Source organism: Anolis carolinensis, chromosome 4, assembly GCF_035594765.1.
Source record: "Anolis carolinensis isolate JA03-04 chromosome 4, rAnoCar3.1.pri, whole genome shotgun sequence".
Taxonomy (NCBI): Eukaryota; Metazoa; Chordata; class Lepidosauria; order Squamata; family Dactyloidae; genus Anolis; species Anolis carolinensis.
The window spans coordinates 18,873,697-18,895,880 of NC_085844.1; the positions used below are offsets into that span (position 1 = coordinate 18,873,697).

Sequence of the window (22,184 nt, forward strand, 5' to 3'; positions counted from 1 at the left end):
TTGTACAGTATCGTTATGTTACTACAAATCTGTATCTGCCATCCCCCCAAGCAAAAAAGAACTACGCTATTTACAGAATATATCTGTAGTAGTAACTAATATGGTTAAAAACTGAAACAGGAGAGGCAAAACAAATAAAAATAATATTTGAAAAAAAACAATATAGATTTGAAAAGATCATCGACCTAGCAGGTTTAATACTATCCATAATATGTACACATATCTGGGAAAATACGGCATTTGAAGAGTCTTACTTCCAGGTAATCATACACAGGATGTTCCGAGTGCGGCTGGACATGTTGGCTCAGGAGTAAATTGTGCTTAGCTCAGTGTTTCTGGTTTCCTAGTAAGCATGCTTTGGATTACAGCCTTAAGCCGTACCTGGTAGTAAATACCATTGAACAGAGTGGAACCGTTTTCTAAGTAATATAGGCAGAAAGCAACATTGCTAATCACATCAGGGAGCCTCGGTGCATACTTTTTTGTTCTTTACTTGGAAGTCTTGCTGTCACTCAGTCTTAGCTCTTTTTCAGTCTGAGCTCTTGATAAATTCGAGGAATTTCTTGGGGTTTTTTTTTTAAAGGTGATTAGAGCAATTCTTCCAAAGGTCACAAAAACTGGTGGAATCCAACCAGACTCTTGATAGGAAAGCCTCTCTTGAAGATGCTAGTTGTGGCTGTTGTGGGGAAACTAATTAAACTTGCATACCAAGTAGATGCCTTTAAAAGCAGGTCTTGGGTGGGAGAAGGGATGGCATTTTGAGCGGAGTCATTTGAGGGAAAGGTTCTGCTGTGACGTGAGCCAAGGGAAAACGAAGCAGAATACAAGAATCCATCCTGGAAAGAGCTCCTTTGTTTGAAAGGCATCTGCCAATTGAACCATTGTCTTCCAAGGACAGCTGGCACCCTGACTTCATCTGGATTGGACTGCTCTCAAAAGCCAACAATACAGAAGACCAGCAACACAAGTCACAGGAGGTCAGGGCTATAGCATCTCTCCCAGCTTACAAGGACTGGGTAGTAAAGGCTTTTGCAGAACACCCAAAACCATTGATTAAAGGACCGGAGTTTCCATCAACTCATGGATATGAAAAAGAAACTGGTAAGAGATGTATTTGTTTATTTGATGACAGAATGAATTAGAAACTTTATTCCCCTTTTTATTATGCTCTTTAAGATTTTATATTCAGCTGTGAAAAAAAATGAATTCGTTATTATTACTTCAAGACAACTAGCCTGGGAATAGATCTGCCTGGGGTTCGCTTCCCCCAAAAACATAGTTGAAAGCTGATTTTGGAAACGGTTTAGACATTTAATGTTAAGGTGCACAGCAGTCTGTGGATATAACAGATGACTGCAAATTGGATCTTTAGTACTCCGAGAATGTAAGGAAATTTTATCGGGATCTAATGGAAGCAGAGTGGTAAAACTGTCTGGCATTCCAATAGAGTGCTATCGTAGATGCAGTCCAAACTATGCTTGCTAGGGAATAGGTCTCCATGAAGTCTTTTGGGCTCCAGGGTGACAATTCCTTTTTGAAAAACAAAGTATGCTGTAAAAGTACCTTGACATTCTCTTGTTCATGCTTCCGTAATGTTACAGAGAAATTCTTTCTGAGTTTATTATGACTTTTGGTTTGTGGCAAAGTTGTTGGCCTTGCACAATTTTTTTGGGAAAAGTCCCACCAAGATCAAAGGAATTCCTCTGGAGTCAGTTGTTTGGAACACTTGGCCTATATTTGCCAAAGTCCTGAGCCGGTGATCCTTGGTAGCTAAGCTTATTTTCAGACAGAAACACTGGGATTTCCTTTTCAGGGTCCTAATACCTTCAAACAGCAGCTAATCTTCTTTTTTCCACTGCTTATAAATGGGAAGTGTTGATTAGAGCAGAAATAGGATAAGACACCTTGCACTTCATATTATTGGCTCAATCCAGTGTTAGTCCCAATCAGAATAGGCCATTTAAAAGTCATTGTTAATTGCAATATAATGTAAGTCCCATTGATTTCAGTGGATTTACTCTGCTTGGTGCGAACATAGCTTTTAGTCCCATGGGTATCACAATGAGAATATATAAAGCTGTTAATTGGCACTAGTAATTTCTTCTGAAAGCAAAAACAATATAGAGTTTTTTCCCCTCTGTATTTGTCTCTGCTAGAGCAGAAAGTAATCAACAAACATTACCCTAAACATCCTTTCAAAAGTTATTGTGCAGATAGATGTCTATAGAAACTATGATAACTAAAGAAGCCTTGCTTGCTTAATGCTTTCTAGGGATAACATGCTTTGATGATTTTATATCTCCCTAGATTTATTGATGCTACACTTCAAAAGCTATTTGTATAGACATCTTGTCTACTTAAAGGGGGGTGGAATCTATTCCTTCCCAGGATGCTCAACAAAAGTACACTGCTGTATCTTCTGTTAGTTTGCCTATTCTTCCCCTTCCATAATTTTGACCATAATGATCATATTCTGATATTGCTTGGCCAAAGGTGTCCAGGCTTCATCTGTAAAATGCTGGAGGGCATGATGTTGTTAGACCTCAGCTCCCATCATGCTTTACTATTGGCCATGCAAACGAGGTTTGCCAGGAGTTGCATTTCACTACCAACATGATTCCTCACTCCTAGTTTCTACTCACATTTCTGTTCAAGGAACGTATGGTGGAAAAAGTAAAATCACAAAAAAAATATTTAAATCAGTAGTTCTCAACCAGGTGTTTTGGCCTACAACTCCCCAACCCCCCAGCCAGTTTACCAGATGTTAGGATTTCTGGGAGTTGAAGGCCAAAACATTTGGGGACCCACAGGTTAAGAATCACTGGTTTAAGTGGTCATAAGGCTAAAACTACCTTCAACACTTTGGAAGCCTGTAGGTAGAAAGAACCAGAGCTTGGAAAAATGACCATTCTGGATAGCACTCAAAATTTCCAAGGCATCATCGCTATTCTCCATAAGTGCCCCATGGACTTCTTTGTATTGCCATGTCCTTGAAAATGTACCACTCTATCTAGAATAAGGATAGCTATGCCATGCAGAGGAAGCAGATGATCTAGAAAGTGATACTGAAGAAGCAATGGCCAAGTAAATGACAGTGAACTAAAGTGAGCTGACATTCTGGAAAAAATGTCAAGGTACCACTTGTACATCCATTTAGTTGCTGTTCATCATTTTGCCGGCTTTTACTAGATGGCACCTCACCAGAAGGCTGCATTTCCATAGTTTCCATGTTCTCTGGTATTGGCCAGTTCCAGAAACTCCAAATTGCTGCTCACTATGAGGTTGGCTTATTATGTTAGCCTAGTCTTAAAGAATGGTTTCTTCGTTATTCCTGTGGAGATCTTGCTCTTCCCCAGAAAGAAGTTGTATAGCATTTCGGTGAAATGCCATGATTCATCCTTGGGGAAATTCAGAGTTCCCCTCTAAAACGGATCATGTTTCACAATAAGCACAAAGCTAATCCACAAGGGTAATTTTAAAAATTCCTTTGTAAACCAGCTGTGGGCTTAAGTGCTGGCTCTTTTCAAGGGACTGATTTTTTGGGAGTGTTTATTCAGCATCTGTGCTTTCTGTGGCAACCAGATGATAAGTGTTATTGAAAACTAAGAGCAGGTGTACTAAACTGTCTCTTCTCAGTAATGAGAATAGGTAGAGCAAAACTTTGGCCACAAAATAGCAATCGCGATAAAAGAAATTCAGATGAAATCATTTTGGGCATGTTGCAGTCCTGTTTGAATTCAATTCAACATATTCTAGATTAGTATGTGATGGATTGTCATCTTTTAGCACAACCTCACAGTCCAACAAAAGTGACAGTTAGTACATCAGAGAATCAGGATCTTGTGTTTGTTTGAAACATGAATGTGGTTCATTAAGTTGTTGTGGGATTGCAACTTCTAGCATTTCTTGCATTGGCTATGCTAGCTTGAGGTGCTGGAAGCCACACACAAAAGACATTCCATCAAAACATTAGAATGTATTTTACTGTAAGAGCTGTTCAACAGTGAAATACATCTAGAAAGGCAGTGGACTCTTCGGAGGCCTTTAAATAGAGATTGGAGGGCCTTCTCTCAGGAGAGTTTATTTGTATATTTGCAGGAGTTATGCATCCAGGATACCTGCAAAAGTGGTAAAACTGCAAATATCCTAACCCTACTTTTTGGATACCTTTTTCTCACCAACAACCTTGTCCCTTCACACCTCTTTCCACCAGAAAGCCTCAGGCTGGATTCACGCTGCTCTATATCCCAGGATCTGATCACAGAATATTTGTTTATCCCAGATTATCTGGCAGTATAGACCCGTACGATCCCGTTCAAAGCAGATAATCTGAGATCAGATCCTGGGATATAGATCAGTGTAGATCCAGCCTCTGCCAGATTTTAAATCTCTTTCCCAGTGAATCACCTCCTTGACTCTCTCCTGCGGCCAGATTTGAAATCCCTTTCTCACTGAAAGGAGGAGTCTTTGTGGTAGGAAGGTGGTCAATGATGTGAAGAGATGGATAATTGGAAATGTGGTTTAAATTGAGGCTAAGTCTTTGTGACGGGAAGATGGTAAACAGAGTAAGAGGTTGGTGCTATTGGCAGGATGTGGAATAACCATCAGAAGTGAGGAAGCCTACAAACCACTGACTCATCACACTAGGGCCTAAAGCAGATATGGGGAAACTTTTTTGCCTTGGGGCTGCATTGTGGGCCTGACCGAGAGGGCCAGGCAGGAGGGAGGACAAACGGGCATGCGCTGGGTGAGATGGGCTGCTCACCCCATCCTTATGCTGGAAGGAAAATGAGACATGTGGCAACTGCCCCAATCCTCCTTGATCTTTCTCCTCTGATCTTCGGGCTGTCCTCTTGGCATTATGCTGTGAGGAGGGCAAGACAGGCAATGGTCCAGAGTACCCCAGAGGGCTCTCAGCTGCTGCATGCCTTCCTCGGGCCATCCTCTTGGCATAAGGATGGGGTTGCTCACATCGTCCTTATGTCGGGAGGAAGGCGAAATATGTGGTGGCTGAGAGCACTCTAGAGGGCTCTCAGCTGCTGCATGCCTTCCTCCGCTGTCCTTTCTGTATAAGGATGTGGCAGGCCACTGTGTCCTTATGCTGAGAGGACAGGGAAAATGACCCAGGGGTCCGCATTCGGTCCCCAGGCCTTAGTTTGCCTGGCCTAAAAAGTATGCAAAGAGTATGCATCTCATCTGAAATCCTGTAGCTGCCTCCTGCAGAATTCTGGGGCTTGTAGTTTAGGGAAGGGACCTAAAAAATGCTCAGCCAGAGTAATCCTGGATCTCACTAAACAACAAGCCACAAAATTCTGCAGAAGGCAGCTACAGGATTTGGAATGGGATGCATTGCATACTCTTTGCCTACTCTTTCAGCTTTAGTGAAATCCTTTAAGGAGAAAACCTTAAACATGGAGGTTGATTCTGGTCCCTTCTACACAGCTATATAACATAGACTATTACGGAAGATAATCCACAATATCTGCTTTGAACTGGATTATCCGAGTTCACACTGCCATATAATCCAGTTCAATATGGATATTTTTTTTACAGCTGTATGGTTTCCTGTATATTGATTTAAAAGTTCAGTATCAATAGTAGTGAAATGTTAGTATATCCCCAATGGTTCCCCTTCTGAAAGAGTCACTGACAATGTGTGATGACTTGCTATACACGTTGTATTTGCACCCTATTTGAACCCTTTTATCTGATCAAAATCATAGGAGAAAATGCTGACTTGGCATATAGCTGACTGGGGAAGAACAAGGTATGCAGTTTAAGAAAATGGCATCCAAATTATTATGTAAGCAAGTGTTGGAAATGACCCCTGGGGGAGAAGAGCGGTATATTAAATAAATAAATAAATAAATAAGAAATGTAACTATAGGTCTATCTAATCTAGCATTATGAAAACTGGCAGACAGATTTTTTTACTTTTTTCTTAGAAGAACTACTGGGAATTTGTACTTGGAACTTCCTATACTGGAGACACAAAACATTCTGTGTTCTGATTTCCATTGATTTGTGGTCATTCTTCTGGATTATCTTGGTATAGTACAGGTTTTTGTCTGAAATGTATCTAAATATGTTCAAGAAGTTCCATTTCCTTAGTAGATCCCAAAGGCTGTCAGACTGGTAGAGTTCACTGAGAATTACATTTGTTTCAAATATGTCAGCAACTGTAGCACAAAACAGAACAGTTTCTTGTAACAACAAATTACACAATGTTAGAATTCATTGAGACATAAAAACAAAGATAAGGAGAGAATTTGAGGGTCAGGTCACAAGAACAACTAAAAAAAATTAAGTAACTTTTCAATGACCTGAAGTGGAAGTTGATTTTAAAATAAGGGATGATCCAGAAACAGAGCAGAATGCAGGTTGAGGCTGGGCTGTGGCGCAGGCTGTTGAGCAACCAGCTGCAACAAATCACTCTGACCAAGAGGTCATGAGTTCGAGGCCAGCTCGGAGCCCCGTGTTTGTCTTGTCTTTGTTCTATGTTAAGGCATGGAATGTTTGCCTTATATGTGTAATGTGATCCACCCTGAGTCCCCTTCGGGGTGAGAAGGGCAGAATATAAACACTGTAAATAAATAAATAAATAAAATATTCATTATCCAAAATGCTTAGGACCAAGAAAGTGGCATATATTTCAGATGTCTTTCTTTCTTTTTTGAATTTTGAAATACTTGTATAAACAGAATGCAATATCTTGGAGGGGGGGGGCCCAAGTCTAAACATGAAAGTCATGTATGTTTTATAAACACATAGCCTGAAGATAATTTTATACATAGTATTTTAAGTAATTTTATGCATGGAACAAAAAGGGTTCTGAACATTGTATTATCAGAAGCCAAAGGCGTCACCATTTAAGTTGTCCTTGTGGACAATTTCGGATTTTGGAATTCCAGACAAGGGATACTCAATCTGTATTACTGAATCTATTCTCAATAATCAATGGAAGAGCTTTAAACAGGGAGGACTTTATAGGAGCAAACTAATTATCTATACTTCTGACCCAATTCTTTGTTTTATAAAATAATCAAAACAAACACATTTTAGCATTGTGATGGCCTGATCTCTAGAGCTCCAAATTATACTTATGAAATGCAGGTGAATTGCCTTGTTTTAAAGCCAACTTCACAGCTGTGTATGAGCTCATGGGCTAATTCAGTCCTGAAAGGTGAAAAGGGCTAGCAATTAACTGGGTGACATCACAAGTTTTGTATACAGATGTATCCACAAGCATGCAGAGGGAGAGGAGCTGAGCACTGCTTAATCTGCTTCACTGTTGTGTCATATTCAGATACTTGAGTAATATAGATTTGAAACTTGTGGATATAGTTTTAAAATGGAGCATCTGACTCACAGCTATCCTACAATATCCTCTAGAGAACTATCCAATATGCCTGAATTAGAGCCCCACATCTGAGTGACACAAAGCAAAGCCTGCCTTCTGTGAATCCTGATGTTGAATACAGAGTACAACACACTATAATAAGTGTGCAATTTCTGTTTTCAGTTTCTGGAAACAATTCAAATGGCTTGCTTAGGAGATGATTGCATGAGGGTTGAGGTGCACATTTCCAGCTTTTTAACATCTCAAACTCATTTTAAACTCATTTTGAAATCATTGCCTGGTTGCTAGAGAGGGAAGAGGGAAAACATCAAGACTTTGGTTCATTGTAGAGAGCAGCTGCAAATCCATGTGACCGGCTGCTTATTGAATTGAGTTACTGAGAGGGAGTGATGTCAGCTAGGTTTTTGGCCATTCTGCGTGCTCTAGCCCAACTCTCCTAATATGAGGACAGAATGATGCTGCTAATACAATGAAGGAGTTCTATTACAACCCATGTCCCGATTAGCTTCTTTTCCTGCCATGTCTACCTGTTATGGATTTTTCCAAGAGGAAGTTACCTGGGGATGCCAATAGGAGGATCGGATTATATGGACTCTGCCATTCCAACTATGCATTGTACATGCTTCATTATTTTACATTCTTTTCCAGGAGATGTCCTCTTGTTCAGAGCTAAAACTTTTTTCCAGCATTTAAAAAAAAATGTCTTTGTCTCCCTTCCTATGAAACTCAGAAGAAGGCAGCCTTACTGCATATTTCTGGTAGAAAACAAAGTGCCATAAAAGGTTGCTGTACATTGTACGAGGGTTGAATGAAAAGTAATGCCTCCACCTTCGTAACTCCTCAACAGATGGTATGCGGCAGATACTGGCTTGTTCAGTAGACTCTCCTCTACAGTTCCATTTGGCGGGAAGCCTTAGCATTGAACAGCTGTGTTGTTAAAGTGCGAAGTATGGAACCCTGTGCAGACGGTCAGTCAATGCGACTATCAGAAACCAAAGGTGTCACAATTTATTCTATCACTAGGGATGGCCAAGATGATAGTTTATCAATTTAATGTCATCATATTAAATAAGGTAAAGGTAAAGGTTTTCCCCTGACATTAAGTCCAGTCGTGTCCGACTCTGGGGGTTGGTGCTCATCTCCATTTCTAAGCCGAAGGAGCTGGCCTTGTCTGTAGACACCTCCAAGGTCATGTGGCTGGCATGACTGCATGGAACGCCGTTACCTTCCCGCCAGAGCGGTATCTATTGATCTACTCATGTTTGCATGTTTTTGAACTGCTAGGTTGGCAGAAGCTGGAGCTAACAGCGGGTGCTCGCTCCGCTCCCCGGATTTGAACCTGGAATATTAAATACGTATTAAATATTTATCTTCCTTTTCCCTTTCTCAGGAACATTCATCCATGTCCCTTTCCTTGGCCATGGCTCTTCTTTTTGTTCTCTTTGACAGTTTTCTCTGTTGACACACCACCTTAAATGATGGTGTGGGGACCTACAGTGGATGAGCAGGAATGAGGGATGCATATTTTCTGGCCTTATACTTGCCTTGGACATCTTCACACTAACCTCCCCCCCCCCCTCTACTTTGTTCCATTTTGCCAGCAATACCCTTCCTTCTTGCCCATTATGTGTGTAGAATGGGATAGATGGGGGAAAGGGCAGCAACGCACATTCCCACATCAGATGGGGAAAAGGGGAGAAAAATGTGGGTAGCTCTATTGGAGCTACCCAAAGCATGCATTACCTGGCAATGTTGGTGAGGAAGAGTCTTGTGACAATTCCTCGCCACTGCAGGGATCAATAGGGCAGGGCTAAGCCAGCATTGTCTAGGTATACTAAGTTAGCATAATGGTCTGAATGAATAGGCTGCTCACACTGGGCTTCCTTCTTCTCCTGTTAGAATAGGGCACCAAGGCCCCATTTACACCGCCAAATGATGAAGTTTGAAACTGCATTATATGGTTAGTGTAAACTCATGTAATGCAGTTCAACTGCACTAAACTATATTATGAGTCTACACTGATCATATAAAACAGTTTCAATGGTGGTGTACGTGAGACCACAGATCTCAAAAGAAAAAGGCTGATCAGTTACTTACAAAGCCTAAACGAACAGAAAGAGGTGATAAGAGCAGGACTTGAAAAAATTGAGGGTTTTTTTGAGACCACAACTGTAGCCAACATGACCCCATCCAACTATGGCTGATAGGAATTGGGTTCCTTAAAACCTGCATTAAAACATCATTAAAACTTCATTTAAAGTCAACTTTCATGTTCACTCAAGGGGATTGGGGTTGTGTTTGTGTTACTGTTCACAATGTGATATATATATATATATATATATATATATATATATATATATATATATGCATACATACATACATACACGTTTATATATAGACATGTGTGTGTGTGTGTGTGTGTGTGTGTGTGTATTAATGTCCTTATGTATCTTCTCCTTTAATTTTTTTATATTTATTTATTTATTTTTGTTTTTGGTTTGTTTTTGTTTTTTTGTTTTTTTAATGTCACTTGGGTCGGCACAACTTCATACAATATGTAGTCTTGTCTGTCTCATTGTCAGTATGTCTACGTATCACAATGGTAGAAAAGCACTAATAAAGACATTCAAAAAAACCTTCATTTAAACTTATTAGTCCATTGTAACTGAAAATACTTGAAACGATTTTAAATTCTTTAGAAGTTTCTTCCAGGGTCTTCTGAAACGAATGCATGAGTTCTGCAGGCCTCCTTTATGTAACAAACAATTAACGAAAACCCAGAGAGCCCAGATTTTAGCTTTCTTGCTTTTTCTGTTTGGTTTCTTATTGCGGCAAGAATTGGGTCAAAATTATAGATTTAATTCCTTCATTATGTGAGGTTCGTAGTGGTTGGAAATGGAATCCCTCCTAGTGTTCCACTGGTAAGTGTGTCCTCTGAAGTAAGCATGTGTAACCTTTCATCACATGTTGCTGAATTACAGGGGAAATGGGAGTTTTATGTCCACAGTTATGCAAGAACAGCAGTGGGGCTGTGAGGGGAATCCACGGTCAGCAAGTTCAACTAGAGAAAGCTGGTTGGGCTCATAGCCAAAAATGTTACAGTAAGTGGGCCCCAAGAGTACACTGTGCATGTCTCTCAGGACTCAAAGTCAATGCGAAACAGCAAACATCTGAATCAGAGCCTGGCCCAAGTGCTTTGTCTCTTCAAATCATTGAGAGGCCTTTAGGGCAGGCATTGGGAAACTGTAGGACCCAAGACCATATAAAGCAACCCTATGCACATAGACCCTTTAACAAGTTGACTCCATAAACTTCATCATTTCACACATATAAATTGGCATGCATGTAGCCAAGCGATATCAGAATGCAAAAGTAATTAATGAGGAAGAACAGACAAGTTAGGAAAGGCTGCAGTAGTTTGCTTTTGCCTTAGTCTATTGGAAAGGTCATAACTTTCTCCTCATTAAGTAGACTTTTGTGCAAACATGCATTTTTCTAGTAAGGTTGGCTTGGCTTCTTTAGGCAAGAGGGCATTTCATAATTTAGTCTGATGCAATACTGTTTTAATAACCTGTTGCCTTCTAATTACATCCAGGTTTCTTGGGGAGGAAGCTAAGATAGCAAAACTACTCCCCTCCCCAAATTATGTAGAGTTGTGGTAGTGAATGTGTGTCTCAAACAGTCCCTGGACCTCATATTTGCATCCTCTGAAGCCCTTTGAAAGTCTCCCGAGTCCCAACTGCTTTTTTTTTTTTTTTTGCAAGTTAGGACCAGAAACCACATAGAAAGTTCCACCCACCTCTCGATACTTTTGTTTTTGTTTGGGTCTGTCTCAAAATGGAAGTGGTACAATATTATTTCTGAGAAAGGAATTGGCAACACAATCTCTGAATATTCCTTATCGAAGAAACCCCTATGAAATTTATGGGATCCACCAGTAGACAGGCAGTTTGAAGGCAACACTCCCTTTCAAGCTAAAGTAAGGGAAAATATTAACTTGTTTTGAGTCAAACAAACTGAACTATGTCAGATTTTTAAAAACACCCTACTTGTGCCGAATGGGACAAAAAAAAAGATAGCTTTAGTGTTCTTTGTTTCATATGATAGTTTGATCTACACTGAATAAATATAGCATCTGAAACATCAATAGCATTGTTTTTTTGAACAAATATTTCTGCAGGAACTGCTGGCTACCTTGCAGTGATTTTTGCCAGGGAAGTAGAACAGGGTTCCATCTGAAAGTGTCACCTAGTGGCCAATCCAACCATTTGGATTTTGAGCTGAGGTTGGTAGACATCTGAGTTTCTTGTTCAATGCACAGAAGCATTGGACTTGAGAGAGGTTTTGTAATCTAGTAGTTCCCAAACTCCGTTTCTTTGGGTGCTTTGAAGGTCAATCCTGAGAAAGCTCAGCCACCTTGGCTGAGAATCAGGGATTCTGTAAGTTGAAGGCCAAAACATCTTGAAATCAGAGTTTGGGAGCCACCTGTTGTAGCCCAGCTGCCCGATCAGTGCGGGAAATGTAGAGTTGGAATACCATGGTGTGGCGTTGAAGACCATTCCTGTCCCATGAAAGCAAAACATCCTCCCTTCGAGTAATTGCTCCCATTTCCTTTTTCTTTTGTTTTTTTTAAAAATTATATTTTATGTAAAGGTGGTATACCGAATGTAAAAGAAAAGAAAGGAAATACTGTACATCAAATATGCATAATACAAATACACCTATCTACCACACTCACCCCTCTCCCCCACCTGTGAACCCATGACTTCCAACGCCACTCAATGTGAGTGTTTACATTAATAATCTTTACATTAATAACTTCCCTTTGTGCTATATTAAAGTCTACCTTTGTCTTCTTTTCTAGATATTCAAATGCAAGCCTCCATTTTCTAACGAAGTCTTCATTATTTCATCTTCTAATGTCATTGGACATTGGACAACTTGGCCATTTGGATATAGTCTCATAATTTTCCTCTCCAGTCCTTTTTAAATAGCTCTTTTCCCTGTTCCGTGTTTTTGCTGTTATTAATCTTGCAGCTACAAAATTGTATTGACAAATTTCTATATCTTCTTTATTGATTTTTTTTTTACCATATAAACCTAAGAGGTGCATTTCTGGCTTTTTCTTAACCTTTTTAGTAATTATTTTGTCTGTTTCCTTGATTACCTTTTCCCAAAAAGTTTGTACCAGCCTACAAGTCCACCAAGCATGGAAGAAGGTATCTTTATGTATTTTGCATCTCCAGCATTCTCCCAGATGGGATTTATCTATTTTGCTTATCACCTCAGGTGTTATATAGAACATTTTATAAATGTTTCTTGGCATTCATTATTGCTCCCATTTCCAAATGGTCTTATATCAAGACATTTCAGCTAAATGTTTGTGATGTCTCATGGGCCTTGTAGTCCCGTTCCTAGTACTATTGTGGCAGACGAGGAGGAAAACATGGGTTTTCCACCAGTTCAGCCAGAATCGGAGCCCCTGCACCTGGAGGATGTTTGCCCTCAAGAAGTCAGCCAAACAAGCCTTGGGCAGAATTCTCCCCCGTTTTCCCGAAAGGACAATTATAATAGAGATAGAGGAACCAGGGAGGCTAATCGCCAGAGCCTCAGAATCGCAGCCAAACAACTAGCTGATTAGGTCTGCTTCCCTTGGGAAATTCTAAGGAGTCATGCATCTGGACAGGGTTGGGTTTCGCTTCTCGTTCTCCAGGGAAAGTGTTCTTCTGGCGGGAAACGAGACCCTATTTAGGAGTTTCCCCGCAAAGGAAACCTTGCGGAGTCAATTTGTCAGCTTGAGGAGTGAGATCGTGTGTGGACTTCGTAACCCCAGTTCCTTGTTTCCCGGACCAAGTTCCAAGCCTGCCTTGTTTCACGTTTTGCCGCGGACCTCGCCACGGACCTTGTTCTAGCTTCTTGTTTGCCCCGTTTCAAGTCTTGTTCTAGCCAAGAATCGAGTTTGTTTTCCAGCCTTGTTGTCAAGCTTCAATGGACTAAAAGACCTTGTCATCTCCCCACACTATTGCTTGGCAAAGTGTGTGTTTCGGTTAATGGATTATAACTTTGGACTTTAATATCACATATTGGACATTATTTTCCTGGACTATATTTGACCTTTCCTGAAAGGTCTACTTCTGAACTATATTCTTCACTTGTTTATATTGACTTTATATATTCCTTTAATAAAGATATTAGATAGAATCTGGTCTCTGCGCATGGTTATTGGTGTTCTGTAGCCTGGGTCTTGACAATGTTCAACTTTCCTGATCCTCAAGCCCCTTCGATCTCTTCTCCTCTTTTGGGTAAAAAATGAAGTCACCTTTGCTTTCTTAGGTGTTAGAAGAGTGCTATTTATGTAAGACTCCCTTCAATATTTTGTTCATGAGACTTTCAAGGTCCCTCGACTAGAGCCGGGACAGCAACTATGTCAGGTCTGAGGATCAGTTTTCTGCCTGTGGGATTTACGAGAAGGCCACACAGGTTTCTGAAAATGCCAACAAAACCAAACTGGATTGTCCAGAAGCCCATTTCTGGTCGTTTTAAAAAATAGGAGTTATAATGTTAACCCTGCAACTTATTGGCTGAAATGTGAATCTTTTCATGGCTTCCAGAAGAGGTGTTATATTTTGGGCAGAAAGTGGGCAGTCTGTGGAGAGTGGAAGCAGTGAGAGTGACAAAAGCAGCCTACATGGAGCCCAAGGCCAAACTTTACTTAGTTCTAGAGCTAGGTGAAAAATAGTGCCTTTGAGGTGAGAAATTAAGAAATAGTGTGCTTGTATGAGTCAGATGTACATTTTGAAAACTGACCATTCAGTGACACAAGAGCTGCTGCTTTAAAGACAATGGGCTCATTTCTCCATTATGCAATATGGCAGCAAACGAGAACAAAACAGAATGGATTTTTGGATTTGAATGAATGCTTTTTGGGGTGAAATCTGTTTTGCTTTTCCCAGCAAAGGGCTGCTTCATTAGTAACAGTTCTCTGCAGTAAAATTCTGCTTACATAAGGATTAGCACTCGCTGGGCTCATATTTAATGAATTCCTTCTGTATTGCTGCGATGTCTTTTGCCAGATATTCCTTGGGGAATGCTGAAGTACAAATAATGCTATTCAGCATCTTTAAGGAGGGCAGTTCTATTCTATGCATTCCCCCTCCCATGGACTCTCAAGGGGGCACAGGACTGTAGTCTGCTACGTTTTGGGAACAAATACCTCTGCTTTGAATATGGTCTTGATTTGGCACCGCACATGCCAGCATCCCTCAATTCAAAAGGCTGGTGGGTTCTGGGAGGTGTACTGCAGCTTCTTAGTAGGATTGTTGAATTTCTGGAAAACTTGGGCCTGCTATGAAAAAACTTGATTTCAATAGTGTAGCTGTTTTTAATATATTTTGCATGCTTAATTTTAAAAAAATACAACGAACACGTCATACCACACACAGTCTTTAGAAAATTTCATTAATAATGTCAATACTAATTTCATCCAATCACATATTACAACATAAAAATATCAGGGCTAGTTGTGAGAAAACTACATGATGAAGCACATCTGAGGATTTTGGAGGATTCCTATGAAACTAGAACACACTTTTTTAAAAAAGGTTTCCATGACCTTGAGTTTTCTAGTCCTATGTCATCAGTTAATAATTGCTTTTAATTTTTGATTTTAGGACAAAATATTAAGAATGTCATCAGACACAAATTCAGTACTTAGTCTACCATTAATTTGAAGCAGTAGAGAGTGGCAGTTTAAACAAGACATAGATAAACTGGAACAGATTTGGAAGAGGACAGGAGATGATAGAAAAATAGAATTAAAGGAGCTGAAAAGATAATTTAATCCAGCTGCCTGACAATGCAGGAAACCGTAGCTAAATCATCACTAATAAATGTCTATCTTATATCTGCTTTTTAAAAAAACCTCCAGAAAAAGGACATCTCAGAAGGCTGTGTATTCTGTTAAACTTCTCTAACCATCAGGAAGTTCTTCTTAATAGAAAGGATATGAGAAATAAGTCACGCCAGACACACAGGGCTCTCCCAAGATATTCTTTATCATTAGGAAAAGCAGCAAACACCACCTCATACCCCATTTCCTCTACTTATTCTGTGAGTACCCTAGGCTGGTTGGTTTGTCTGACCCTTGAGGAAAAAGAGCTCTCAAACTTCTCTTATTAGGAGTAATTATTACAATATCATATTAAGACTGTCATATCTAAAAAGGCACATTCCTGGCTGAATGGCAATTATCATTCTAAAACAATGGATATGACACTGAATTAGCTGTCTTCTGGTCTCAGCGTGCTATCAAACTGACCACCCTAAACCTTCGCTATCAAAATGAGTGGTTGCTTCCAAGCTCTGAATAAGATGGTATGGTCTCTGTATCCACAAGGGATTATCTTCCATGACACATACACTTCACCCTGTGGGTACCTGAAAGCCAGAACAGTATTGGTTTTGGGCTTCAACTCTCAGAAGCCTATCCAGGTTAGCCAGCAGTCGGGTATTTTAGGAGCGTAAGTCCAAAATATCTGGAAAACCAGAGTTTGGGAACACTGCCAGATCTTAGTCATCAAACATGGATTTGGAGAGAGATGCTTTTTCAAGTGATGATGCCCCAAAGCTTTCAAGTTTTTAGAGTCATCAGCAACATCTTGAATCCAGTTCAGAAGGATGTTCCCAATTCCTTTAAATCTGATATTTCTATAAGATGTTCCTGCCAGTGCTTTAGCTGCTGTGTTTGCACGAGCTGATGTTTCTGAGCAATATTCAAGGAGAGCATGTTACAGTAGTCTAATCGGGAAATTACCAATATACGAACTACTGCAGCCAGGTTAAAGATGTAGAAAATTGGATCTTTTCCTGTGTAGACAAGGGATACCTTTAGAGTACTTTCCAAGGGATACTTTCTATACCTCATCATATCCCTTGGATACTCTGAAAGCTTTGCAAGTAGTGTTTAAAAATACTTCAGTTCAAGGACAAGGCAGCACTATGTTATGGGGTGCTGATTGGCATAACTCTTTTAGGCTGCAAAATTAGGAGGAATATAAAGGTTGTTTTGATAGAAAGTCTTGCACCTTTGTGTATCTGCCTTCTAGTCGTCTGCCAATTTATGGCAACACCATGAATTTCATAGGGCTTTTCTTAGTTATGGAATACTCAGAAGTGGTTTTGCCAGTTCCTTTCTATATTTGGCATTCATTGGAAGTCTCTCATCCAAGTACTAACCAGGGTGGACCCTCCTTAGCTTTGAAGGTCAAGCAGAGTCTGGTGCTTACCCTATAATATCTTTTTTTAAAAAAAATACTGAGGATGTTTTTGGAGGTAGAATACCAATAAAAAGACATTCGCCAGTTATTCTTTATTTCATCTTGAACAGATTGATATTTGTAGGCATGCAAAAAGGTTGGGATGTATAAGACAGAGCAATTACATGATATAGTTATCTAGAAATCCAAAATCCTCTAAAATCCAAAAATAAGTGGTTAGTTTAGTGACCTCTTTGCTTTCTAATGGTTCAGTGTTCACAAACTTTGTTTCATAATGATTACAAATATTATATGAAATTACCTTCAGACTGTGTGTTGAATATGTATGTATGAATTTTGTGTTTGGACTTGAGTCCCATCTCCAATATATCAAATTATGTGTGTATGTGCAAATACAGGGATTCCAAAATCCCCCACAACCCCAACAACATAAAGTCCAAAACATTTATGGTCACAAGCATTTTGGAAAATGGACACTCAACTTTTATCTGCTGGCTTGTCATGTTGACTTCTGAAGAGCAGATGGCCAGCTGCTTAGCAAAAAACAAAACAAAACAGAGAGGTGGGGAGCAGAGAATTTGAAAAAAGCAGGTGTTTAATGCTAGAAGCTGAAGGCTGCAGATGTTGAATAACTTAAATGCGGCATCCTTTTTTGATGTAAGAGAGAAGGGGAAAGAAAAGAGCATCAGGGCTTCCCTATTTGCTTTCCAGGCTTCTCAGGATGCATTTTAGACCTGTGACTTTTTAAAGACTACAGCTGTCAGAATCCCCAGCTAATATGGCCTAAAAGGAGTTTTCCCAGGGTCAAATGCATATTAAATGTGCTAAAACTGGAGAAAGGACCTCCCAGGGAAAGTTAATTTGTCTGTGGGAATGCATGCTTTCTAATAATGAACTACTAACCAATTTATCTGAGCCTCTGGCGGCTCAGTGTGGTAAAGCGCTGAGCTGCTGAACTTGCAGACTGAAAGGTCCCAGGTTCAAATCCAAGGATAGGAGTGAGCGCCCGCTGTTAGCTCCAGTTTCTGCCAACCTAGCAGTTCGAAAACATGCAAATGTGAGTAGATCAATAGGTACCGCTCCGGCGGGAAGGTAGTGGCACTCCATGCAGTCATGCCAGCCACATGACCTTGGAGGTGTCTATGGACAACGTCGGCTCTTCGGCTTAGACCCCCAGAGTCAGACACGACTGGACTTTATTATTATTATTATTATTATTATTATTATTATTATTATTATTAAACTTTATTTGTACCCCGCTAGCATCTCCCGAAGGACTCGATGCGGCTTACAAAGGTCAAGGCCTCAACACACAATATAACAATACAAAACAAAAAGCAAATTAAAAACAATTAAAACAGTATAAACAACAAGCAATAACAATACGCTAAAACACAATAGAACTGGGCTGGGCCAGAGTAATGGGTACAAGATTAAAAGTGCTGATGTGACAGGTGATATATAAGGGTTATAGGGCAAGTACAGAGTGCGATATACGATCTTAGTTCTAATAAAGTGCTTATGGGACTTGGTGTTGGAGATTTCCTATTAATCTGGGAAGGCACATTGGAACAGCCAGGTCTTCAAGTTCTTTCTGAAGACTGCCAATGTAGGGGCCTGTCTGAGATCCTTGGGGAGGGTGTTCCAGAGTCGGGAGGCCACCACAGAGAAGGCCCTGTCTCGTGTCCCCACCAACCGCGCTTGCGACGCAGGCGGGATCACGAGCAGGGCCTCTCCAGATGACCGAAGTGAACGCGTGGGTTCATAGATGGAGATGCAGTCACGGAGGTAGGATGGTCCCAAACCGTTCAGGGCTTTGTAGGTAAGCACCTGCACCTTAAATTGGGCTCGGAAAATAAATGGTAGCCAGTGGAGCTCCTTGAACAGGAGAGTCGACCTCTCTCTGTAAGGGGCCCCAGTTAACATCCTGGCTGCCGCTCGTTGGACCAGTTGGAACTTCCAAGCCATTTTCAAGGGCAGCCCCACGTAGAGCGCATTACAGTAGTCCAGTCTGGAGGTGACCAAGGCATGGACCACCCCGGCCAGATCAGCCTTCGCGAGGTATGGTCACAGTTGGCGCACGAGTCTCAATTGTGCGAAGGCCCTCCCAGACACCGCTGACGCCTGAGCCTCGAGCTTAAGCGATGAATCCAAGAGGACTCCCAGACTGCGGACCTGTGGCTTCAGGGGGAGTGTAACCCCGTCCAGCACAGGTTGCCACCCTATACCCCGTTCAGGATTACGATCGACCAGGGGGACCTCTGTCTTGTCGGGATTGACCTTCAGCTTGTTCCTCCTCATCCAGATAGACACAGTGGCCAGGCACTCGTCCCGCACCCGAGAGACCTCCTTGGAATTAGGTGGAAAAGAGTAGTAGAGTTGTGCGTCATCTGCATAGAGGTGACACCCAACTCCAAAACTCCGGATGACCTCTCCCATGTAGATGTTAAAGAGCATGGGAGACAGAATAGAGCCTTGCGGGACCCCACAGCTCAAAGGCCAGGGGTCCGAGCAGGCGTCTCCCAGCTTCACCATCTGGGATCGACCCTCCAGGAAGGATCAGAGCCATGACAAAACCGTGCCCCCGAGACCCATCCCAGAGAGTAGTCCCAGAAGGATACCATGACCGATGGTATCGAAAGCCACTGAGATGTCCAAGAGAACCAACAGGGTCACACTCCCCCTGTCCAGCTCTCTACGGAGGTCATCCACCAAGGCGACCAAGGCTGTCTCGGTGCCGTGACCAGGCCTGAAACCAGACTGTGACTGATCTAGGTAGTTGATGTCATCTAGAAAGCCCTGGAGCTGGGAGGCAACCACCCGCTCCAGCACCTTACCCAAGAAAGGGAGGTTGGAGATTGGTCTGAAATTGTTCAGCACCGTGGAGTCAAGGGAAACCTTTTTAAGGAGTGGACGAACCACAGCTTGTTTCAGGTAAGATGGAAAACCCCCCTGCTCCAACGATGCATTAATGATCAACACAAACCAATCAACCAGCCCCTCCCTGGCCGATTTAATTAGCCAAGACGGGCAAGGGTCCAGAGCTGACGTGGTTGCCCTCACAGCCCCAAGGACCTCCACCACGGTCTCAGGAAGAACAAGCCTAAAAGAATCCCACAAAATTGGACAAGCAGATGCCTCAATCACTTCCCCTGGCACTGTGGTGAAATTGTAGTCGAGCCCAAGGCGTATCTGAGCGACTTTGTCTGCAAAATGGTGTGCGAAATCGCGACACCGAGTTGCTGGGTCTTCCAAAGCCTCCTCCACCACAGGTGGCTGAAGGAGTTCCCCAATGACCCGAAACAACTTAACGTCAGGGGAAACCTTTACCTTTACTTAACCAGTTTATCAATAGCTCTTACACATGATAATGGGATTGGTTGGTATGTTCAGGAGCATTGTGTCTTCCAAAATTACTTCTGGTCCCAAGCCTTTCAGATAAAGAACACTCAATCTTATTCCATTGAAAGAAGGCTATTGCTTGGATTCTCACTTATGGAAGGATATTAACACAATCACACAATGTATGACATATATGCAGAAGGCCTCAGACCAGATCCTTGGCATCTGTAGATGGGACTGATAGAGATGCCAGCCATGAAACCCTGAGTCCAACTGAGCTGGATGGCAAGCTCATACAAGGCAATTCATAGAACCATCCTCACCAACAACTGTTGTTTTCTTACTTTTCCTGTGTCAACAACAATTTCAAGTGAAGGGAAAAAATACATAGGGAATGCAACCTTGCATGAAGCGAACCATAGTCCTCCTTGTCAATGTTGACATGATGTCTGAGGCCCTCAGGGCAATTGCATCTCCTCCATCTACAAAAAGGTCTGGATATCTTAAATATTTGATAGGGGCCAACTGATTGTAACCTTTTAGATTGTATTTCTAAGCATAATCTTCAATCTTATGCCTGGATCTGCTGAGACATTTGCACTGGCCTGGCCCAGGAAGTATCAAGAAACACCACGTCTTTTTCCTGAAACAAGCCCTTTGTTTAATAAGAGAGCTCCAATAAACAGGCCATTTGAAAGTAAACAGCATTTTCTGCCAGGGTGCAGCTTTGAGTCAGTGTGCCAAACAGAATTAATTTCTCTCATTTTGGTTGTTTTCACATTAGGGGAGCTTGGAGAATAACTTAAAACTGGAAGATCCAATCTCAGATTTCTCTGTTGCTACACATCCTTCCTAAGGTATCAAGCAAACTGCTATTTCTCTCTTTCTCTCTGTCCTCTACTTTTACTTCTCTAATGTAAGGCTGTTGTGACAAAAGATTCAGGAAAAGTGCTCTCTGTATGTAAATTGTCCCCAAAATGGGAGCAGATAGATTTCTCTAAAGCCAGCTCTAGTATTAGAGAGATTGTCAAATTCAAGTGGTAGGTCTTTGAGATGCCGTTGAATGGCATTATGAATTGTAAATTGGTTTAGCTTCAACACCATTGTGACATCTTGGAGGGTCTACCTCTGGCAAAGGTGTGATGGTCAATGTGAAGCCCAGGGGCTCATCAGCACTACTGCTGCTGCTGTTCAGTCGTTTAGTCATTTCCGACTCTTCGTGACCTCATGGACGAGTCCACACCAGAGCTCCCTGTTGGCCATCACCACCCCCAGTTCCTTCAAGGTCAACCCAGTCTCTTCAAGGATACCATCTATCCATCTCGCCCTTGGTCAGCCTCTCTTCCTTTTTCCTTCCACTTTCCCCAGCATCGTGATCTTTTCCAAGCTTTCCTGTCTTCTCATGATGTGGCCAAAATACTTCAACTTTGCCTCTACTATCCTTCCCTCCAGTGAGCAGCCGGATATTATTTCCTGGAGGATGGACTTGTTGGATCTTCTTGCGGTCCAAGGCACTCTCAGAATTTTCCTCCAGCACCAAAGTTCAAAGGCATCTATCTCCCTTTGCTCAGCCTTCCTTATGGTCCAGCTCTCGCATCCATAGGTTACTATGGGGAATACAATTGCTTTGACTATGCAGACCTTCGTGGCCAGTGTGATGTCTCTGCTCTTCACTATTTTGTCAAGGTTGGCCATTGCTCTCCTCCCAAGAAGTAAACGTCTTCTGATTTCCTGGCTGCAATCTGCATCTGCAATGATCTTTGCACCTAGAAATATAAAGTCTGTCACTGCCTCCACGTTTTCTCCCTCTATTTGCCAGTTATCAATAGGTGTAGTTGCCATGATCTTGGTTTTCTTGACGTTTAACTGCAACCCAGCTTTTGCACTTTCTTCTTTCACCTTGGTGATAAGGCTCCTCAGCTCCTCCTCACTTTCGGCCATCAGAGTGGTTATTATCAGCACTACTACTAAAACAAAAAATTAAAGAAAACTCTCAGACTGTTGACATGTATGTTGATCCTTATCAATCAATTTGCAAAAAATATTTGTATCCTGGACGGTGGACAAGGAGCTCCCAAACATAGTGTGGCCCTTTGACCTTACTTTGCCCACTAATGCACTATACCACTGGTGTAGATACTGAATTATTTGGGTTATTGCCGATGTGTTCCCTTCTCCCTAATCTCCACCATTTATTAATTATTTGG

The 22,184-nt window shown here is 41.5% G+C and overlaps 1 protein-coding gene across 2 annotated transcripts in view; it reads left to right on the forward strand.

The window, feature by feature from the left end:
* Positions 1–761: 761 nt before the first annotated feature.
* enpp2 (ectonucleotide pyrophosphatase/phosphodiesterase 2) overlaps positions 762–22,184 on the forward strand; it is a 79,919-nt gene continuing 58,496 nt past the window's right edge. For both annotated transcript variants that reach the window (XM_062980064.1, XM_062980066.1), the window contains exon 1: positions 762–1,101. In XM_062980064.1, the coding sequence (XP_062836134.1) occupies positions 1,081–1,101 (21 nt within the window). In that variant the 5' untranslated portion in view covers positions 762–1,080. The remainder of the gene's footprint in view (positions 1,102–22,184) is intronic.